The following is a 23,447-nucleotide window of genomic DNA, read 5'->3' as shown; positions in this document are numbered from 1 at the left end:
CATTGCTGATTATTGTGAATGCTCCGGTGTGCCCGAAGATCTGTGTATTCAGGGACATGTTTTTTTGTCTCCTCCCCGCTCTGGCACTTCAGGAATTACTAATTAACCACGGGATGTGCGCACACTACATTTATCTAGAAATGATGGCATTATTATATTTGTGAAAACACGTTTTCCAGCTCCTGTAGCGGGGATGTTAAAACGATTATTAAACTTAAAAGGAAGGTTTAAAAAAATAATCCATCACAGGAACTTTAAATAATTCAGAATAAACCCAAAAATGAACACAAGAACCACTGATCTACAGTGCATCGAATCAAACCAAAATCTCCAAATTCGAGGAGTTACGTCAGGTCTCGCATACATTTTAGGAAGTGTTTTGTGGTGTAACGCTTCCATGTTTTATGTCAGGGAGGAAGTCACACAGGAGCAGTTACACCCTGATTTACCTCATAGATATTATAACCTACAACAAACCACCACTGTCATATGATCCGACTACAGCCTCACCATCTTTCAAACACTGCAGAGCAACATCTCCTGTCCATTAGGCTACTCCCTGGACTACAGCCCATCTGTTTGGAGGTGAGTCTGCTTTAAACACGCAGGTGTAAGAGGGTCATTTATTTATAATTCATGAATTTAAAGGGGAATCTACAGGAGTGACTAATAAAGTCAATCAAAGAGCTCTAAATGAAAGAAGTGACCGTTCATTTTTAAATCAATTGTCTCAGGCAACCGATATGATCAGTCATTCGACCTGTTTTTAACTTTGAAATGATGATTAATCCTCATGAGGCTACAAGGTTATATTTCTGCTCAAACTGAGCATTAAGGAAGTCAAACCTCTGCCTGCACTGTTTTTAAAGGTAAAGAAAGCGTCCAATAAGAGTGAAAAACACATGGAAGCATATTGCATTAACATGAGAAAATACAAATCTGCTCTGTTTTAAAAGTCAGGTGAATGCAGATACTGTAGCTACTTGGATTTGTTTTTTCAGTTTCATTTATCTAAATGTAAACTTGCTCCACTTCTTAGAGCAGGGATGTCAAACAAACGAACTGCGGGCCGTATCCGTATCCGTATAAATTCAATATTTGTAATACTTATTTTCCCCGAATTTTATTAAAAACCTTTGTATAATGAGCAACGTAAAGGTTGATGTCATGATACGAAAATGAATTAAACGGGGCACTTTGAACTATCTTCTCAGCAGGGAGTATCATCAAAAAGACGAGTGGCCGAGCGCACGAGCTGCTCCTGCATTACGCTGGTAATACATCACATCAGCAAACAGGCTGAACACCTGAGAGAGGTGACACAGAATGCAGGTTTTCAAGAGAGATCGAAGGAGCGATATTTCTTTAGTTTTATTTGCTCACAAGTTGCCAGAATCGTATCAAAGCTACGGGACTTAACCGCTGCACTGCGCGCGCATCATGACGGTCTTCAGTTCTGTGCACACTTCTTACCAGCTTCTCCTGTCTTGACTGATGTAAAACAAAATGTTGACTAATAATAACAAAGCTTCCTATGGAGTGAGCTACAAAGAGCAGCTCGTGTAAATAAAAAGCAATCCTCCATGCGTAACGGCCCAGACCGTCTCCTCACATCCAGACTAAGTGTAGGTTGTGGACACCGGCGTTGAGACTGATGCATCTCCCGACTTATTTTACCTCTGGTTATTAAACAGTAAATTAAAATGAACATTAACTGATTTTAATTACAGATGGTTCATTTTTAGGTCACCCAGATGTGAAAGTGTTGTGTTGATCATCTAAAAGTTTCATCACTTCTAAATGCAGTAGCCTGCTGTTGCGCCTTTATCACCAGCTCTCATCAGACTGTAAAAATATAACTATTACTGAACATTTCATTCTTATCCAAATACGATATCACGCACAGGCTGCCCGATCATACAGAGGTCCGCTGGTTTAACCGAGGAGCAGCGCTAAAATGCTTCCTCGAATTACGCACGGAGATGGCACAGATTCATGACGCATAAAAAGTCAGTGACAGAGTTAGATCACGATAGTACGGACACGGAGAAGAACGGACAGCCAGACTGATATCAAAAGTCTTTTAACTGAGTTTACTTAGTTGAAGAACGTGCACTCCACACGGAGCTGATCAGACTGCAGTGCGCAACGCTGAAGGATCAATTCAAGTCTGTTGGTTTGGAAACATGTTATCATTTTAGAATGCCTCACACTAAAATACCTGAAGATGACTGTTTGCATCAAAGACACTCTGTGTGTTTGAGATAACTTATTCATGTGAGCAGGTTTTATCTGTAATGAACCTTAAGGAGTGCAAACTGTGCTGTGGCCTGACACACACAGATCTAAAGTCTCTCTCTCTCTCTCTCTCTCTCTCTCTGTCTCTCTGTCTTTCTCTAGTAATGCACTGATACCAGGGCAGGTAGAATAAGTTTCAAAGTTTCTATAACCTTGAACAGCAATATTAAAACATAATATAATAATCTCAAACAAAACATAATTGTTGATGTTTTCTTCTGTAATGTGGTACATTTAAATATTTCCATGTGCCAACATGCAGTTTGCAATGACAGAGTTAACCCCTCTGCTTAATCACTTTTACATTTTATGCGTTAACATGCAGTTCAATCAGGAGAGACAAGTAAATGATTGAAAGATGAAAGGTTTCTTTTACATATGTGACATAGAATGATTGTAAGAGAATCTTTGGCGCTTGAACTCTACAGGGAGGCAGGGTGATTGAAGAAGTTCCTGTGATGATTTTATTTTATTTTTTTAAACCTTCCTTTTAAGTTTAATAATCGTTTTAACATCCCCGCTCCAGGAGCTGGAAAACGTGTTTTCACAAATATAATAATGCCATCATTTCTAGATAAATGTAGTGTGCGCACATCCCGTGGTTAATTAGTAATTCCTGAAGTGCCAGAGCGGGGAGGAGACAAAAAAACATGTCCCTGAATACACAGATCTTCGGGCACACCGGAGCATTCACAATAATCAGCAATGTACGAGATACAAATAAAATAAATATAAAAAATATGCAGACAGCAGATTAAAGACAAGATAAAGTAACACACAGTATATACAAAATGTACAAGAATAGTAAGCTAGTTATTGCACAGTGACCATTGCAGCATGTTTAAAGAGCAGTAAGAGCTTCATCCGTCTCCCTCTCTCTCTCTCTTTCTCTCTCTCTCTTTCTCTCTCTCGCTCTCTCCCTCTCCCCCCTCTCTCTCTCTCTCTCAGATCCTGTTCTGGCAGGATCTGGTGGTTGATTAACTTCCTACTTGTGTTGACTTTAGGTGTTTCCAATGAAACACAGCCATTTATTTATTCAACATGCACTCTGTTAGTAGATCTATCTAAACTGTAAGATTATTTCACTGTCGACTGCCCAACTCCTTCATTGAACCTTCTGTAGGCTACATTTTTGGGTTTTAATATTTTAATTGAATTTTCCTAATTGTTTTGCACCAAAACCTCAAGTCAAGTTCCTTCTATGTGTAAATGTACGTGGCAATAAAAAAAAACGATTCAGATTATTGTCTCACCCATCTCATATCTGCCTCCTCTGCTGTGATGGATTCCTCTGGATTTAGTTCAACCTGGCTGGCTTATGTTCAGGTATAATATATGTTTTTTATCTTCACTTCCTTATTGATGTCACAGTATAATCAATAACTCACAGCCATTTAACTGGCCTCCTGTATTTGTCTCAGTACACTAGTACGGCACTTTGTGTGTGTCCGACTCCGCCACAGGTGGGTGGCGATTTTCAGTTATCAGTTTTCAGTTAGTTACACTTGGACTTTGTTACAGTTGGCCTATTACGTCACATACCCAATAATTGACAACATCCATGGACTTCAATGTGTTTCAGTATAAAGTAACAAAATAGTACCAATTAAAACGTTTTCTTAGAAACAATCTTCAGTTAGGCATCAAGTAAGGTCTTTTACCTGTTTTTGTAAAGTGTGTCGAGATAACACTTGTTATGAGTTGAGGTTATAGAAATTAAATTGACTGATTGATTGATTGATTGATTAGACTAAATGTACATGTTTCCTTCGTGCCTCCATTACTGCGTGCCTGCAGGTAAACTAACCCTACCTTAAGTCAACCTTTTGTCCTCAAGTGACGTCAGTACATTTCATAAGACCATGTAACCTTGGCACACCTGATTGTGAGAATTTGACCATCAGTATGAACATTGTAATTATGTTCCTGTCAAACCTCAAGTACCAAAAACTTGTTTTGTTGTAAACTCCCTGTTTGGTAACAGATAATTATCACATTCTCAATTGACTAGATTAGTTTGATGTTGAAATCTAGACATGATGACAAACTATAAATATTCAGAGGTTTTTTATGACTGAGTTAAGTGTCTTCAAGAAGAATTCATATGATAAACTTAACACAGAGTCTGTTTCCCCTTTTGGTTGTTTTATTCCAGTACCAGAGGACTCACCATGTGGCTAAAAGGTTTTATAAGTAACCATGTCAACATGAAACTTCTGAAGACCTGTGTCATCCTTCTCCTTCTGACTGTGTTGTTCTTTACACTAAGAAACATGGACCTGCTGCAGGTGAGAACTGGGATTATTGGTAACACTTTAAAGGTGGTCATTGAGTGTCTTTCAATGTACTAAAGTGGGGATTGGGCCCCCCTGGGGGCTCCTGAGACACTGAAAGGGGGTTCGCGAGATGCTTTCCATAAACAAATAAAAGTTTTAGGATTTGCAAAATGCATATTTCACCCATTATTGTGAAAATACATACAAAAAGTAGTTGAATTTAAAAAACAACGTTAGTTTTTAAGTAAGATTTATGCTGAAATGAAAGTGATATGTAAAAAAATCCATTAAATGTAAGTTTGTACAGAAGTGCAACAATGAAGGTGTTCATCTACTCCCTACAAATAAAAACACACAGATATCAGCTGTCTGCTTGATTATTACATTTTGTATGTCCACTCAGTCCTTAAGTTTATACATGGAGATTACTTGGGTTCTGCTTCTAGCCTTTCTTACAATGAATTACTAAAATATGGACAGTGGGGCACCCCAGTCTCCAGCACAGTTATTTTGAGGGTCCCAAGCTGAAATGTTTGGGGACGAATGCTAAAGTCCTGATTGAAAGAGTTTGTGTTGAGGAGACAGGCTGGCTATTCATCAACAAGTGACATCAGGAGGGTAATAATGTCATAACTGTGAGGACCAGAGGGGTATTCCATGAAGCAGGATAAATTCAATTCTATTAATTTCAAGAAACTTTGTTTTTCCCCTGGGGGCAATTCAAAGGCACCCAGAGCAGGAGCATAACAAAGAAGGCTAAAAACTTTGAACTAAAAATATAAAATACCAAATTAAATACTAAAGTTAAAATACAAAATAGATGCAGTAGAATATAGATATAAGTGGACAGTGATCGGACTAAGTAAACTGAATTATTGACAAATGTAAACAGAGCTATATGCAATAGATTAATACTGAGTGAGGGGAGCAGCTGGCCGGCCATCCCGTCCATGTGAACACGCTGTAGATACGGCTCTGAAAACATCACAGACAGAGGGACACGGGTGTCACACTCCTTGTAGACAGTCATGACTCAGAGTTATTTTCAGAGGATATACTTGATTTCTGCTGGATTTATGTGTAAAATGTTGCACATTCAGCCTTTAAAGTATGCACAGACTCTTTATAAATTTGAACTAGCTCCATTCAGACAGCTGCTGTACCTTGCCATATAAATTATGCTGTGCAGCTGTATAACAGAGTTCATTTCAATCTGATATAAATTGTATATTATTGTTTTATCTTATTCCTGCATGGGGGGGGGGGGGGAGGTTAGGGGGCAGTGGGTATTGTAAGATTGTAGATTGTTAGATTGTTGTTAGATGTGACAAATATATAACAGGCTTAGTCCATAACAATAGAAATAAAGTTATTACAACACAAGCTTAGTCAATTTTTAATTAATTTAGATATTTTAGTGTAAAGAGCGTAAAAAAATGTGACATATTGTACCTTTCCTGTACACTCCTGGTTTGATAGAAAGGTGTGGAGAATCACATAACTAACAGAGTGACATCTTGGTGGCACTCTGTTGTCTCAAGTGACTCACACATCTTGCTAGTTGTTGTCTCACTCAGACTGACAGTTATGTAGCAGTGCAATTGCTCATACAATGGAAAACGGAGTTGATGAAGGGGCAGAAGTAAGGATCCTTTGTTTTTTTGTCCCCTGACATCATCATATTAGATCCCGAGCAATTCTGTCCCGAAACACTTTTTTTCCCATGTTGAGATCATTGCAGTGGATATTACTTCAGTATTTTATAGAGTGGCCCTCAGTGTATCGGCCTGGTCTTATAAAATGTCTATAATCCGCCTTTAAATTAATAATGCGCCAGATACAGAAACACCTAACTTTGAGAGGGAAAAGTAGACAATATATAATTAGAAAATATTAAAACACAACTTTGATCACTGAAAAGAGTAAATAAGAGAACAATTGTAAATGAAATGTTCATAAGGGGAGAGCATGCTGTAAGATCAAGAAATGTAAACGACTATTGTCCTTAGGTCAAGTTAAGAATAATTCCAAAGTGACTTCCAGCAGATTAAAGTTTTAAAAATAATCAGTTATTAATAATACAAATTTATTTGGATAAATATTCCATCTTTTTTTTGGTTTATTTTATTTTTGTAAATTTGTTCGATGCATCTTTGTCACAACCCAGTCTCATGTCAAAATGTGTAATACCTACGTTGGTCCACAGCGCAAAACGTAGTAGTTTCACAATAAGGGCTCTAAAATTGTGACTTGTCTACGTTTCCTTTTGTCTATTCTTTTGTATAGGCACACCTCAGGTCACGTGACTGCCCGGTTTTCCCCTGGCGAAAAAAAAAACATGGCGGACATCCCTTCTATTTTTGGCGGAAAATGCAATATTTTAAGATAGTTTGAGGCTTAAGTGTCGTTTTGATAACCTTTCTGGTGACAAATGTACTTTGTATCTTCATAATCTTTGTTCGGTTTATGTTTATGAGCTTTAGTTTGTTCGTTTCTATGAAGATTCTTTCAGGTCTCGATAGAGAACGGTTGGGTTGTTACGTTTTCTACTGTTGCTATGGTGATAGCTATGGACGCTATCAACAACGAACCAGAAGGAAGTGGACGTTCGGCTCGCGGCTCTTAAAACGGGTTACATCAGACCCTAGACATCAAACTAAGCTCCTATACAATAAATAATGATTTCTGTTACATTTTTATGGATGTCTTTCATTACAACCAAATTTAATAAAACGATTGGAACAGATCGATGCATATTAGCAACATTATAAACTATAACATGTAACAATACATAAAGACAATGCTGTACAGTCTGTGTGATTTATATGATTAAACAATTTTATTTAACAAAATAATCCTAATGGATTAGATTAATACCATAAAATGCAATCAATAAAGTAAACGACCGGCGATAATAACTACAAACGGCCGCATGACACTGACATCAGATAATGACGTATTGATAATCGTCACTTGTGAGCGACCTCTTTATTCGATCTTTCAGGGGGTATTTACTGATATTTTTTAAGGGTGGTTGCAAAAACACATCTTAAATCTGTGTTAACCAAAGATCCCATTCCAGGAATCTAAGCAAAAACCCATTCAAAAAGCCCATTATGCTATGGTCTGCCAGTGTGCTGCTGACATGCGCAATCGTGCAGTCACGCCCACTGTCGGTTTAAAGGCCGAGGGCGTCCCCCGCCCCCCCTCTCCCTCCTCTCCGTAGACTCACATTTTAAATCCCTTTTTCATACACTTACGTTTGACCTAGAACCCACAAGTCACTTAAGGCCCCACTCTCAATTTGCCAAACCTTTTAACAATTGAAACACTTTTATCAAAACATCAAAAAAGGGTGTTAAAAAGTGTGAAAATGTTCCAAAAGACAGAGGGTCATTCTCCACTATATGCTGCATGCTTTGTGAACAAGACTGATGTTAAAAACTCATCTTAAAGGTGCTTAAAAGAGCTAATTTGACCATTTGAGGCCTAGCAGAGACATGAAGCCTTTTGACCTGTTCAACCCTGTTGCTCTATGAAAGACATTAAACTGAATATTAAAACAATGAATGATGACAAATTAGATTAACTCTTCTATAAGGAAAGAAGGATAAAAAAAAATACTAGGATGAATTAACATGGACAAGAGCATAAGAGATTTTTACTTTTAGCCATAATTCTAAACCAGGCACTTCAGGCTGTCCTCCAAGCCTATAGTTCCCCAGATTTTATGATATACTTACACCAAAACAAACAAACAAACATACAAAATAAAAAAAATAAAACAACATTTTATGTACTGGGCTTTGAAAGAGTTCTATGAAAGTATGACTGCAAGACCCCTTGCCTATGAAATGAGAATATTCAAGTTTTTGGCTTAGAGCTGAACGACATACATTGTTGGAAAGGTCTCATCCTGGAGAGTAACATATGTGAAGATGAGGTTTCAACATGACCCCTGTTTTGAAATAATGACCTTTGAACCTTGAACCAAGGGCATGTTTGAAGGCTTATACCTCAGCAACAAAAGGGGCTACAGACATGGGAATAACTGTTTTAGAGAGGTCTTGGAACAAAGTACCATGTGAGGGTAGTCAGCTCACCAAAACAACAGGGGGAGCTGCTATATATGATTATGATACATTTTAACAAATGTATCAATTATTTTTTAAATATCTGATAACATAAATGTGTTAACCATTCAATTAAACTCCCCTGTGTACCCTCAATTAAATATTTATAACTTCTTAGGTAAGGGAAACACTGAGATTTGTCTAAAAGACTACAATTCCTCAGAGTCAAGTCATACAGCTTGATACTGAATGGCGCCATAATTGTAGTCCTTTCCGTTTCCAAAAAAAGGTTGTAACTAGGATTATAAAAGGTTTACAAAAGATATATTCACTGACTATGTCACGGATCATGTGTGGCCGAAGTATTTATTGTATAGTACATATAGGATAGGATAGGATAGTATTTTATTGATCCCCAGAGGGGAAATTCGGGCGTTACAGCAGCACAGACAAGAAAGCTCAAATACACATAAAACAGAATAGATAAGATAAATTAAAATTAAAATTAAAAATAAAAACAGGGGGTATATACAGTACAAAAATGAATTAATGAAGTTAACTGGGAGAATTGAAAATTGAGACAGTATTTAAAGAGAATGACAAGTTAAAGTGACAAGTGATGATTAAAGTGACTTGGTATGATAAATAAATAGCAGCAAGTAATGTAAACAGCAGAGAAGAGAGGCAGTGTTGTACCACAGTAATGCAGAGTGCAGTTATATAATATAATGTAATAATATAATATAGTGCAATATGAACAATATAGTGTAATATAATGAAATGTTATATAATATATACTAGTATAATAATAAATATATAGAATGTACAGTATATATGTATATATATATTGACCTAAGTAGTAATAATAATACAATAATACAATGATAATAATGAAGCAGGTCATGTGGGTAGTGTTTTATGGGGGTGAAGTTTAGTGTCAAGGATGGACTGTTATTGTTGTCAAAGGCTGCTGTTGTACAGTCTTATGGCAGTGGGCACAAAGGAGCGCCTGAAGCGCTCTGTTTTGCACCTGGGGGGGATTGAGGCATTGGCTGAAGGATCACCATGTAGAGGGTGAGAGGAGTTATCCAGGATGGATAAGATTTTGTCCTTCATCCTCCTCTCACCCACTGTCTCCAAACTGTCCAGATCCAGACCCACTACAGAGCGGGCCTTCCTCACCAGCTTGTTCAGCCTGTTTGCCTCACCAGTCTTGATACCACCCCATCAGCACGCCACAGCAAAGAAGAGGGCCCTGGCCACCACAGACTGGTAGAAGGTCTTCAGGAGTGTGTTGCAGACACTGAACGATCTGAGTCTCCTCAGGAAGAACATCCTGCTCTGTCCCTTCCTGAAGAGGGCGTCAGAGTTGTGGGACCAGTCCAGTTTATTGTTGATGTGGACCCCAAGGTACTTGTATGAGTCCACCCTCTCCACTCCTCCCCCTGGATGATGACTGGGGCAAGGGGCCTCTTCTTCTCCCGGTAGTCCACTACCACCTCCTTTGTTTTGCTGATGTTGAGCTTCAGGTGGTTGCTTTCGCACCATGTGACGAAGCTCTCTAACAGTCCTCTGTACTCCTTCTCGTCATCAGTGATGCACCCAACAATGGAGGAGTCGTTGGAAAACTTTTGGAGGTGGCAGGAACCAGAGTTAAACCTGAAGTCTGATGTGAAGAGAGTGAAGAGAAAAGGCGCCAGAACAGTTCCTTGAGGTACTCCTGTGTTGCCCGTTACTACATCAGAGACACAGCCATCGACTCTGACATACTGTGGCCGGCCCGTGAGGTAGTTGAAGATCCAGGCTGAGATGTCAGGGTGCAGCTGCATATCCAGCAGTTTGTCCCTCAGGAGGCAGGGCTGGATGGTATTGAAAGCACTGGAGAAGTCAAAGAACATGAGATGAGAGATGAGATGAGATGAGATTCAACTTTATTGTCATTACACATATACAAGTATAGAGTAACGAAATGAGGTTTGGCATCTCACCAGAAGTGCAAATAAGCAGAAAGTGCAAGAGTCTGTGCTATGTACAGTAATTGAGTGCAAGAGTCTGTGCTATGTACAGTAATTCTGTGCTATGTACAGTAATTGCAAAATTTACAAATGTAGACAAGAAAGTGAATTATTAGGTAAATCTGGATGGCTGGATTAATGGGATGCAATAAATATAAATAAATGCTATAAATAAGTAATGCTACAAAATAAGTGTGTTCTTAGGATTATAATATACAGATTAAGATGCAGTGAGCATGCTATACTAATAATATACAGATAATATACAGATTAAGGTGCAGTGAGCATGCTATACTAATAATATACAGATTAAGATGCAGTGAGCATGCTATACTAATAATATACAGATTAAGATGCAGTGAGCATGTTATACTAGTTTACAGATAATATAAGAATATGGACATAATATGAACATACTATAATACAATAATACAGATGGATAATATGAGCATACTATAATACAATAATACAGATGGATGAGAGATGTGTGTGTGTGACCAGGAGGAGTGGTGGGGTGATGAAGGGTGTGAGGTGATATGGAGGGGAAAGGGGGGTCAGCAGGGTGCGGAGTAATATAATGAAATGTTATATAATATATACTAGTATAATAATAAATATATAGAATGTACAGTATATATGTATATATATATTGACCTAAGTAGTAATAATAATACAATAATACAATGATAATAATGAAGCAGGTCATGTGGGTAGTGTTTTATGTGGGTGAAGTTTAGTGTCAAGGATGGACTGTTATTGTTGTCAAAGGCTGCTGTTGTACAGTCTTATGGCAGTGGGCACAAAGGAGCGCCTGAAGCGCTCTGTTTTGCACCTGGGGGGGATTGAGGCATTGGCTGAAGGAGCTGCCCATCTGTCACAGCTCACCATGTAGAGGGTGAGAGGAGTTATCCAGGATGGATAAGATTTTGTCCTTCATCCTCCTCTCACCCACTGTCTCCAAACTGTCCAGATCCAGACCCACTACAGAGCGGGCCTTCCTCACCAGCTTGTTCAGCCCGTTTGCCTCACCAGTCTTGATACCACCCCATCAGCACGCCACAGCAAAGAAGAGGGCCCTGGCCACCACAGACTGGTAGAAGGTCTTCAGGAGTGTGTTGCAGACACTGAACGATCTGAGTCTCCTCAGGAAGAACATCCTGCTCTGTCCCTTCCTGAAGAGGGCGTCAGAGTTGTGGGACCAGTCCAGTTTATTGTTGATGTGGACCCCAAGGTACTTGTATGAGTCCACCCTCTCCACTCCTCCCCCTGGATGATGACTGGGGCAAGGGGCCTCTTCTTCTCCCGGTAGTCCACTACCACCTCCTTTGTTTTGCTGATGTTGAGCTTCAGGTGGTTGCTTTCGCACCATGTGACGAAGCTCTCTAACAGTCCTCTGTACTCCTTCTCGTCATCAGTGATGCACCCAACAATGGAGGAGTCGTTGGAAAGCTTTTGGAGGTGGCAGGAACCAGAGTTAAACCTGAAGTCTGATGTGAAGAGAGTGAAGAGAAAAGGCGCCAGAACAGTTCCTTGAGGTACTCCTGTGTTGCCCGTTACTACATCAGAGACACAGCCATCGACTCTGACATACTGTGGCCGGCCCGTGAGGTAGTTGAAGATCCAGGCTGAGATGTCAGGGTGCAGCTGCATATCCAGCAGTTTGTCCCTCAGGAGGCAGGGCTGGATGGTATTGAAAGCACTGGAGAAGTCAAAGAACATGAGATGAGAGATGAGATGAGATGAGATTCAACTTTATTGTCATTACACATATACAAGTATAGAGTAACGAAATGAGGTTTGGCATCTCACCAGAAGTGCAAATAAGCAGAAAGTGCAAGAGTCTGTGCTATGTACAGTAATTGAGTGCAAGAGTCTGTGCTATGTACAGTAATTCTGTGCTATGTACAGTAATTGCAAAATTTACAAATGTAGACAAGAAAGTGAATTATTAGGTAAATCTGGATGGCTGGATTAATGGGATGCAATAAATATAAATAAATGCTATATATAAGTAATGCTACAAAATAAGTGTGTTCTTAGGATTATAATATACAGATTAAGATGCAGTGAGCATGCTATACTAATAATATACAGATAATATACAGATTAAGGTGCAGTGAGCATGCTATACTAATAATATACAGATAATATACAGATTAAGGTGCAGTGAGCATGCTATACTAATAATATACAGATTAAGATGCAGTGAGCATGCTATACTAATAATATACAGATTAAGATGCAGTGAGCATGTTATACTAGTTTACGGATAATATAAGAATATGGACATAATATGAACATACTATAATACAATAATACAGATGGATAATATGAGCATACTATAATACAATAATACAGATGGATGAGAGATGTGTGTGTGTGACCAGGAGGAGTGGTGGGGTGATGAAGGGTGTGAGGTGATATGGAGGGGAAAGGGGGGTCAGCAGGGTGCGGAGAGAGAGAGGGAGAGAGAGAGAGAGACAGAGTTCAGGGGGGTCCGGAGGCTTCTGAAGCGCCTGCCGGAGGGCAGGAGGGTAAACAGTCTGTGGGCAGGGTGGGAGGAATCTTTAAGGATGCCATGAGCTCGCCGCAGACAGCGTTTTCTTTGGACATCCTCAATGGCAGGAAGTGGACACCTTGTGATGCGCTGGGCGGTTTTTACCACCCGCTGTAGCGCCTTACGGTCTGCGACAGAGCAGTTTCCGTACCAGACTGAGACACTGCTGGTCAGGATGCTCTCGATCACACAGCGGTAGAAGTTCATCAGTACAGCTGAAGACAGGTGGTGTCTCTTCAGTGTCCTCAGGAAAAAGAGGCGTTGATGAGCCTTCTTAACCAGACTGGAGGTGTTAGTGGACCAGGAGAGGTCCTCTGTGATGTGGGTCCCCAGGAACTTGAAGCTGGAGACACGTTCAACAGCCATCCCGTTGATGTGAATGGGGTTGTGCGTGCTTCCTCTTTCTCTCCTGAAGTCCACGATGATCTCCTTTGTCTTGCTGGTGTTGAGGAGCAGGTTGTTGTCAGCACACCAGGCGGCCAGATGCTGTACCTCCTCCCTGTAGGCCGTGTCATCGTTGTTGCTGATGAGGCCAATCACCGCCGTATCGTCCGCAAACTTGATGATGGTGTTGGATCCATGTACAGGTCTGCAGTCGTGGGTGAAGAGGGAGTAGAGGAATGGGCTCAGCACACAGCCCTGTGGTACACCTGTGTTGAGTGTGATGGTGGTGGAGCAGGTGTGTCCTGACCTAACATACTGGGGTCTGTTGGTCAGAAAGTCCATTATCCAGTGACGGAGGGAGGTGTTGAAGCCCAGGTCTCCGAGTTTAGTGTTTAACTTGGAGGGGATGACAGAGTTGAATGCTGAGCTAAAATCAACAAACAGCATTCGTGCGTATGTGTTGTTATTGTCCAGATGAGTGAGCACAGAGTGCAGCGCAGTGGAGGCTGCATCCTCTGTACTCCTATTGCTGCGGTAGGCAAACTGGAATGGGTCCAGTGTGGGTGGGAGGCAGTTTTTCAGGTGTGCTAGGACCAGTCGCTCAAAGCACTTCATTATGATGGGTGTGAGTGCCACAGGGCGGTAGTCGTTCAGGCCTGTCGGGCTGGAGTGTTTCGGCACTGGGACAATGGAGGTAGCTTTGAAGCATGCTGGCACAGCTGCTTGGGCGAGGGACAGGTTGAAGATGTCTGTAAAAACCCCAGTGAGCTGCTCCGCACATGCCCTAAGCACGCGCCCGGGGGTGCCGTCTGGACCAGCAGCCTTTCGAGCGTTGATCCGGCTCAGTGCAGCGTGGACGTCTGTGGAGGTGAGTGAGAGGGGCTGGTTGTCTGCAGGAGGTCTGTTCGTGGTCTGTGTCTCTCTGTTGTCTCTATCGAAACGAGCATAAAAGTGATTTAGCTCGTTCAGGAAGGAGACATCTGTGGTTATCGGGGTGGAGTTTCTGGGTTTATAGTCACTGATGGCCTGGATGCCCTGCCACATGCGTCTGGGGTCGGAGTTGGAGAAGTGTTCCTCAACCTTCAGCTTGTAGCAGTGCTTGGCCTTGATGATGCCCCTCCTCAGGTTTGCCCTGGATACGCTGTAGGCCATTGCATCATCTGATCTGAAGGCGGTGTTGCGGGCCTTCAGCAGGAGACGCACCTCCTTGTTCATCCATGGCTTCTGATTTGGGTACGTGGTGATCTGCTTCCATGTTGTAACGCTGTCGATGGCGGTGTTGATATAATCCAACACAGAAGAAGTGTAGGTGTCAATGTCTGTGTGAGAGCCCAAGGTAGCCTGAGAAGCAAACATACTCCAGTCTGTGTGATGGAACTTGTCCTGAAGTACAGAGTCTGTCCCCGCTGGCCACACTTTAATCGTTGTTACTGATGGCTTCACACGTTGGATGAGTGGGGAGTACTTGGGGATGAGGAACAAAGAAAGGTGGTCTGACTGTCCCAGGTGGGGGAGGGGGGTCGTGGTGTAGGCTCTTGCGATGTTTGTGTAAACATGGTCCAGAGTTTTGTTTCCTCTTGTATTGCAGGAAACATGCTGGTGAAATTTAGGGAGCACTGTCTTTAAGTTTGAGTGATTAAAATCACCTGCAACTATAAATGCAGCCTCCGGGTGAGCAGTCTGTTGTTTACTGATAGCGGTGTAAAGTTCCTTCATAGCAGCTTTAGCATCGGCATCAGGGGGGATGTAGGCTGCAGTTACAATGGTGGAGCTGAGCTCCCTTGGCTGATAGAAAGGTCTACATTTAACCATGAGAAACTCAATGTTAGCTGAGCAGTGTCTCCCAGTAATGACAGAGTCTGTACACCAAGCTTTGTTAATATAAATGCACAGCCCTCCTCCTCTGGTCTTACCGGAGTCCTCTGCTATTCTGTCTGCTCGGTGTGTGTGGCGACCGGCTAGCTTGATAGCATCGTCCGGTACTCCGTTGTTTAGCCATGTTTCCATGAAGATCATGACATTACAGTCCATAATTCTCTTATTGTGGATGATGCGAAGTCGTAACTCGTCCATTTTGTTCACCAAAGACCGCACATTAGCGAGGAAAATGCTGGGTAACGGGAGACGGTGCGGTGTTAGCTTTAGCTTAGCCCTTATACCTCCGCGCTTCCCCCGCCTTTGTTTACGGTCTCGACGCCGCCTGCGAGCACTTCCGCCCGGCCGGGTAGAGTGCGTAGCCTCGGGTGTTTTGGCGATCTCGGGTATGAGTCAAAGATTGTTGATTAGATCGTCAGGGAGGTGTATTCCAATATCCAAAAGTTTCTGTCGGGTGTAGGATGTTAAGGCGAGGCTGTTCCGTGCGAACAGACCCGAAATTAACAATAAAATTACTGCAAAATTGCAAATCTGAGAGAGACGCTGGGCCTCGCGATGCGCTCGCGCCGCCATCTTGGTCACCAGCCAAGGTATAGGTGACCAAGGTGACTCTCACATGACTCGTGCTTCCCTTCGTCTCCAGGTGTGACAGGGCTTTGTGGGTCAGGAAGATGATAGCATCCTCCACACCAATGTGCCTCTGATATGCAAACTGCAACGGATCCTGGAAAGCAGTGAGCAGGGTCCTCAGGTGCTGGAGAACCAGCCTCTCAAATGTCTTCATTCCCAGTCATTGAGAGCGCTGGGACGACCTTTCTTTGGTATCGGGACGATGCAGGAGGTCTTCCACAGGTCAGGCACCTTCATCAGCCTCAGGGAGAAGTTGAAGAGGTGCTGAAAGACTCCTGCAAGCTGCCCAGCACACACCTTGAGGATCCTGAGACTGATGTTGTCTGGTCCATTGGCTTTTCTAATGTGGAGTCTGGAGAGTTCTCTTTGTACCTGGCTGGTAGTAAGAGTGAGAGTGGGACAGTGAGCGGGGGAGGGGTGTGGAGAACTGTCTATTGTCATGCAGGTACCTGAAGGGAGGGAGCTGGGGGATGAGGGGGGGCTGTCTTTTGAAGCTGCTGGTGAGGAGCTGAGAGAGGGGGGGGGAGGTGGTCAGGACCTTGATGGGAGGAAGAGCAGAGTCTCCAGCAGAGGTGTGAATGAAGGCTGAGGTGGTGGGGGGAGACCTAGACCCAGTATTTGAGCCCACTGGGTCGGGGGATGTGTCAAACCTATTTAAAAATAGGTTCAACTCAGTAGCAAATACTGGGTCTCCTTTAATTCTGGGTTCCGGCCTGCTGCAGCCCGTCATCTGCTTCATGCCATTCCACACCTCATTTGAGTTGTTCTGTCCCATCTTGGCCTCAATCCTGTCCTTGTAGTTGTTCTTGGCCTCTCTCAGCTTCTTCTTTAACTCCCTTTGGACAGCCTTGAGCTCCTCACGATCCTTAGTCATGAAGGCCCTCTTCTTTCTGTTGAGGAGAGCTTTAATGTCTTTATTGATCCATGGTTTGTTATTTGAGAAGCAGCAGACCGTTTTGGTAGGGACTATGGTGTCCTCACAGAAATGGATGTAGACTGTAATACAGTGAGAGAGGCCTTCAATGTCATCACCATATTCCTCCTTAAACAGTTCCCAGTCTGTGACATTGAAGCACTCCTGCAGGGCCTCCTCTGTATCCTTAGACCAAACCTTCAAAGTCCTTGTGTTGGCCCTCTGCTGCTTCACCAGGGGCCTGTAGGTGGTCTCAAGGTGGATGAGGTTGTGGTCTGATTCCCCAAGAGGGGGGAGAGAAGAAGAGCTGTATGCTCCCTTCACGTTGGCATACAGGAGGTCCAGGGTTTTATTCCCTCTTGTAGCACAGTGCACATACTGTTTAAAGTTCGTCAGGACAGGGGAGAGAGAGACATGATTAAAGTCCCCGCTGATCAGTATGAGGGCGCTGGGATGCTGGGTTTGTGGTCCCGCGATCATAGTGTGGATGACGTCACTCGCGCTAGCGGCTACAGCTGATGGTGGGACGTAAACAACAACAGTAATGGCAGGTGATATATAATCTATGTTAAAATAAAGTACATATATCAGTTCATTTTGGATATTTTGAATGTTATTCTAGAAACGGGAATTTTGGTAGTTATGTCTGGCGTTGTGCACAGAGGGAACATAATTAGGGTTGTAAAAAATGTATATCTACTTTTAAAATATTAAAATAATCTAGACTATATATATTGTAAAAAAGTGGTCAAATCAAACCTGTTTTAAAAGATAGTATTAATCTGTCAGGATTATTTTGTTAAATAAAATCATATAAATCACACAATTTGTACAGTATTGTCTTTATGTATTGTTACATTTTATAGTTTATAATGTTGCTAATATGCATCGATCTGTTCCAATCGTTTTATTAAATTTGGTTGTAATGAAAGACATCCATAAAAATGTAACAGAAATCATTATTTATCGCATAGGAGTTTAGTTTGATGTCTAGGGTCTGATGTAACCCGTTTTAAGAGCCGCGAACCGAACGTCCACTTCCTTCCGGTTCGTTGTTGATAGCGTCCATAGCTATCACCATAGCAACAGTAGAAAACGTAACAACCCAACGTCTTTTCTGGCGAGACCTGAAAGACTGAATAAACGATATTATTCGCAATGGATTGTGAGATGGGTAGTTCCTTGACTCCGGACGAAAATGATGTACACAGTCTCGAACCTATACCTTTGTTTTCGTTTTTAACGCCGTTTTGGTGCCGAATTGAATGTACTATAGTCACAAGTGTTGGGGTAGCTTGTTGTCCTGGTCCCAGGCGCCAATCTCTTGATATAAGGATTTTGTGAAAAATCAATGGAGGATTTGAATGGGAAAATTTAATTCCGGAACCAGAGCAGCCGAAAAAAGAGCCGCGAACCGAACGTCCACTCCTTTCTGGTTCGTTGTTGATAGCGTCCGTAGCTATTACCATAGAAACAGTAGAAAACGTAACAGTCCAACGTTTTTCTATCGAGACCTGAAAGAATCTTCGTAGAAACGAACAAACTAAAGATCATAAACATAAACCGAACAAAGATTATGAAGATACAATGTACACTTGTCGTCAGAAAGTTATCAAAACGACACTTAAGCCTCAAACTATCTTAAAATATTGCATTTTCCACCGAAAATAGAAGGGATGTCCGCCATGTTTTTTTTTTCACCAGGGAAAACTGGGCAGTCACGTGACCTGAGGTGTGCCTATACAAAAGAATAGACAAAAGGAAACGTAGACAAGTCACAATTTTAGAGCCCTTATTGTGAAACTACTACGTTTTGCGCTGTGGACCAACGTAGGTATTACACATTTTGACATGAGACTGGGTTGCTTTGTCACCATCCTTCTTTTTCAACTCCTTGCCAGCTAAATTATAAAGAAAACTCTGCCATCATCAACAAGAAAGTGAACTCTACTCAGCCCACTGCTCCCCACACTGCTCCTCCCACTGCTCCTCCCACTGCTCCCCACACTGCTCTTCCCACTGCTTCTCCAGTGCCTGACAACTTCTGCACCTTCAAGCCACTGTCTTCTGTAGAAGCTGAGGAGGAACGTCTCATATTGGACTCCATTGCTTGGCCTGAAACTCCTCCTCTGCCAGCTCCTTTTTCATTGAATCAGACAAGTCACGCCGCCCACAGCACCTTCACCATTCTCCCAGGGGGGATTGGAGACGAGCGGCATGTAGGAGACCAGCTGGAAGTTATGATAAAAATGTACGACTTCCAAGGTAACCCCAAGAAGTCTGGAGGAGATGCAATTGTTGCCCGTTTGCACAACAGGGCACTTGAAGCAGGTGTGGCTGGACGAGTGGTGGATCACCTTAATGGCTCCTACTCTGCTGTATTCCCTTTACTCTGGGAAGGAAGTGCACAGGTTGAGGTAAAGTTCAAGGCTATATCTTTAAATTGTTAATGTACAATAAGTAATGCCAAAATAATTCCCTAATACAATGTCCTGTAGGTCATTTAATTCATGAAATCTAAACCTTTCCCCCTAACTTACTTTTGCAAACAAACAACAACATAAAAAGTAAGAAAAAAGAAAAGACATTGTGGAAGTCTTAAAAACTGCTGTTCCTCCAATTGCCTCTTCTGGCGGTCTCTAATGAGTCATTCACCTTTGATCCCGTTGTCAAAATGCCCAACTTTACAACACAAATAAACATGTTTTTTTAATTTTTTAATTTAACCAGATAAATAACTCATTGAGATCAGGATCTCTTTCACAAGGGTGACTTGGCCAAGAGGGCAGCAGCACACGTCATAAAAAGCATTACATGATAAAGAGACAGTTTACAATCAATAAGTTAGGAGAGAACAACAATTTACAAATTGCAAATTGATTTACAGATAAAGTGCAGAATCTTGATCACAGAGTACAATTCAGAAACACAGATACTGTCCAATTGTCTCGTGTTTTTTATCTTTTAAGATCGAGCCAAAGGCTTCAAGAGCTCCGCCATTTTCAAGTCATTTTGGAGAAAGTTCCATGCGGTGGGAGCAGCAAAACTAAACGCTCTTTTCCCGAGCTCAGTGCGGACACGAGGCACAGACAGTTTAAAGATATCACAGGAACACAAGGCATAGTGGCTTCTGGTTCTTTGAAGGTATGAACATAGATAAGAAGGCACCAAACCAAGAAGAGCTTTATGAATAAGCTTCAGCCAGTGTATATGCCTGCGCACCTTCAAAGATGGCCAATCTGAGTTAGTGTACAGGTCACAGTGATGAGTGAAGCGTCTACAAGCAGTCTTACAAAATGTTATTTTCTTCTTCTATTCTGGAAAACTTAACATTGAGGAAATGTATTTACCACAACGGTTTAACGTTATTAAGCCAGTAGCTTTTACCTGAAAAATAAAATATAGACTTTAAACAAAAGTAATGCTACTCAATCATCACTTGAGTGGGCCTCCATACATCTGTAGTGGTGACTGTGTCTCCAGACAGCCTGTCCTTTGCCTGCATTTTAATGTTTTGGTTTTCTGGGTGTGGAGTGGATGTGCTTCCCCCTGCCAATGTCAGTGTGCAGGTGTGTTTAGGAGTGGATACAGTTCAGTTATTGGTTGTGATTCAGCCCCCCGCTAATAAGATTGATGTGGAAGTAGCAGCAATAACTTAAAATATAATCATAGTGAGGTGAGACGAAACGCTACACGGATAAACCTTGCTCAAAAACGAGGGTTGTCTCTCACTCTCTTACAGAATTGGCCTGCATTCTGTTGGACATGCAGATGTCATACATCGGTGGTTAGCTTGTGCTAGCATGTGGTATTGCAGTGTACAAGCAGGAAACTTACACACTACTCACCTGCAGTGAGTGTGTGCTTCTGGGGACGTTGAGCGCAGGAGGAGGGACCCAATTTGGATGTTGTGTTCACAAGCTGCAACAAACAATGCCACTGACTCTACCTTTACATAAGACATCAGTAGAACACTTTAATTAACCTTTTTGTTGAGTTGAATTACTGAACTAAAGAGGTTGTTGTTGTTGGATCCTTTTGGAGATATTTTCATGCAAATGTTTGTCATTTGATGTGACTGTATGTAAAACTGTTTCCTGTGGGCCAGAGAATGGTGTGAGGATTGTTGAATGCTTTACTCCACAGACAAGTGGAGTTTCTATAATTGTAAGACAACAAATTCTATGTAGGTTCCGTAGCCTATTGGGTATGATGTGCACCCAATTTACATCGGGTAAAGTCCCCTTTGCTGCGGTATGGGGTTCAAATCTGACCTTTGCCCTTTTCTTAATGTCATCCCCAACTCTCTTCTCCCAACATTTCCTGTTGTTGTCAGCTGTCCAATCCAATTAAGACGAGACAGGTCCAAAAATATACATGTTGATGTAAACAAGTTCTACTGGCCAGCTAGTGGGGAGTTGACCATTTGCATCAATGTCTCTTAAGCTTCTAATTTAAAATAAATGAACAACTCCAGTCAGCTGACACCAAAAATACAACTTTGTTTTCTAATTATTCAATTAATAATTAGTAGGCATGACTTGTATGCTATAACTTTAAACTCTTGTTCTTTGTTTTATCAGGTGACGCTTGTCCACTCAAGCGAGGCTATCACAGTCCTCCGTAGACTAAACAGAGAACATCCTGATAGGACTATCTTAAAGAGCCTCTTCCGCTCAGGTTCAGTCTCTGAAACTACCATCTGTAATATTTGTCTACGTCAAACCAACCAGCCACAGTGCAACTACACTGACCTCCATACTGGTGACCCGTGGTTCTGCTACAAGCCAAAGAAACTGAGCTGTGATGACAGGATGAACCACATAAACGGAGGAATGCGTATAAAACTCAAGGCTAATGAGGCGAACCTTTTCAAAAGGTGAGGGAGCACAGCAATAGAAACGATGCATCTAGTTTTACATGTAATGACTATAATCAAAGTGTAAAGTATGTATCTCCTGGGGGGAAATGTCATGTTTGTAACTACAGGAGGCAAAGATGAAATCTTAAGATGTTTATAGTGTAAGATAATACCTATCAAAACACAATTAAAGTCTCTCTCATTAACAAAACTAAGTGTATCCATGGAGTCCAAATATGTAGGCAAAGTCATTTATGGTGACTAAATCACATTTGACATTTACATATTGTAGTGTGTTTAAGAGATTCTTAATCATGGGAGCTTTTTCCCCCCAGCAATGTCAACATGCAAGTCTTCATTCAGGCTTCAGGACCGGCCAATGTTACTGTGCTGCCTCAAAGGAAAGGTAAAGCACAACTTTTCTACTTTCAACTAAAAAACAATCTCCATGTGACCTTGAAAATAAAAATGTATACAACCTAACTCTCTGTATTCAAGCAGATATACATATAAGGCAAAAAATAAATAAAAATAAACCAGCTTCTATCTATAAAACTGAGGAAGAGCTGCAAGTGCTTATCTCATTTACGCTAAAAAAATAAAAAATAAAAAAACAGTACCAGTGTACTGACAAAAAACTCAAATCACTTAACATGTGTAAATAATTTACTTTAAATAATTAACATTGTCAAATAAAAAGCATTTGGTAGCATTTTCCTTAACCACAATAAACATGTGCATTCGAGACATACACTCACTATATTGTAGTAAAGCATAAACTTAATCTTTTTAAAAACATCAAAGAACTCTGTAGAAGCCATTTTAATCATGGTCCATTTAATTTAAGAATTTTGATTTCAGTTCATGTTAGTAAAACACAACATTTAGATCATAAGAAATAAGAATATCATTTACAGTAAATATTTCAGAATCAAGTAACAGATTGGCTCCTACTAAGTGATAAAAAACTGTTTATGAAAGTTGCCACTACAAATGCTTTTGTGACATATGTATAATGTCCTCATTAGTGTAAAGTAAAATGAGTAAGGTAAAGCAGAGACCTTGTTTTGGTCTTTTTAGGGGATCTGTTGACAAATGATACAACAATCGTTTAATAACCAAATGCTTATTTTGATCAACAATTCTCAGAGCAACCCATGGATAGTCTGGGCAGTGGGAAGTCTGGACTCTCTGGGTATTACTACCAGGGTGTGTGGCGATCACTAGGTGGCACCAAAGTCCACCAATTCAACAACTCCTCTGCCATCAGTCAGTGTCTGAAAGGAAAGGTGGTCCACATGTATGGAGACTCCACCGTCAGGCAGTGGTTTGAGTACCTTGATGCTTCACTTCCAGGTAGTTGATTCACAGTGATTTCAGGCAACAGTTTAATTGTATTTATATCACAGCTTAATCTGCTCCTTTTTTCATACTTTCAGATGCTAAAGAGATTAACCGGAATAATCCGAAGAAATCAGGACCTTTCATGATATGGGACAATGCAAAAAACATCTTGGTGAAGTTCCACTTCCACGGTCCTCCTCTTAGTGTTTCCGTCCATATCC

At 41.4% G+C, this 23,447-nt stretch overlaps 1 protein-coding gene across 2 annotated transcripts; it reads left to right on the top strand.

The window, feature by feature from the left end:
- Window positions 1–305: 305 nt before the first annotated feature.
- Window positions 306–22,823, top strand: LOC110003549 (NXPE family member 4-like). 2 transcript variants are annotated; one of them, XM_065951347.1, is made up of 7 exons: window positions 306–585; window positions 3,600–3,624; window positions 4,454–4,586; window positions 18,923–19,438; window positions 19,991–20,165; window positions 21,605–21,900; window positions 22,218–22,823. In XM_065951347.1, the coding sequence occupies exons 2-5, from the start codon at window positions 3,617–3,619 to the stop codon at window positions 20,069–20,071; spliced, it is 738 nt and encodes a 245-aa protein (XP_065807419.1). In that variant the 5' UTR covers window positions 306–585; window positions 3,600–3,616; the 3' UTR covers window positions 20,072–20,165; window positions 21,605–21,900; window positions 22,218–22,823. The 2 variants fall into 2 exon arrangements, with proteins under 2 accessions (XP_065807419.1, XP_065807420.1); XM_065951348.1 differs by lacking the exon at window positions 3,600–3,624.
- The last annotated feature ends 624 nt before the right edge of the window (window positions 22,824–23,447 follow it).

The sequence above is a fragment of the Labrus bergylta genome, chromosome 23 (assembly GCF_963930695.1).
Source record: "Labrus bergylta chromosome 23, fLabBer1.1, whole genome shotgun sequence".
In the NCBI taxonomy this organism is placed as follows: domain Eukaryota; kingdom Metazoa; phylum Chordata; class Actinopteri; order Labriformes; family Labridae; genus Labrus; species Labrus bergylta.
The sequence above is the reverse complement of the archived record's forward strand: the minus strand, read 5'-3'. Positions and strand labels throughout refer to the sequence as shown.

Coding starts and splice junctions, on each gene's coding strand:
- LOC110003549 (XM_065951347.1), top strand. Junction 4,587..18,922: donor GAAACATGGACCTGCTGCAG/GTGAGAACTGGG, acceptor ACTCCTTGCCAG/CTAAATTATAAAGAAAACTC. Junction 19,439..19,990: donor AAGGAAGTGCACAGGTTGAG/GTAAAGTTCAAG, acceptor TTATCTTTTAAG/ATCGAGCCAAAGGCTTCAAG.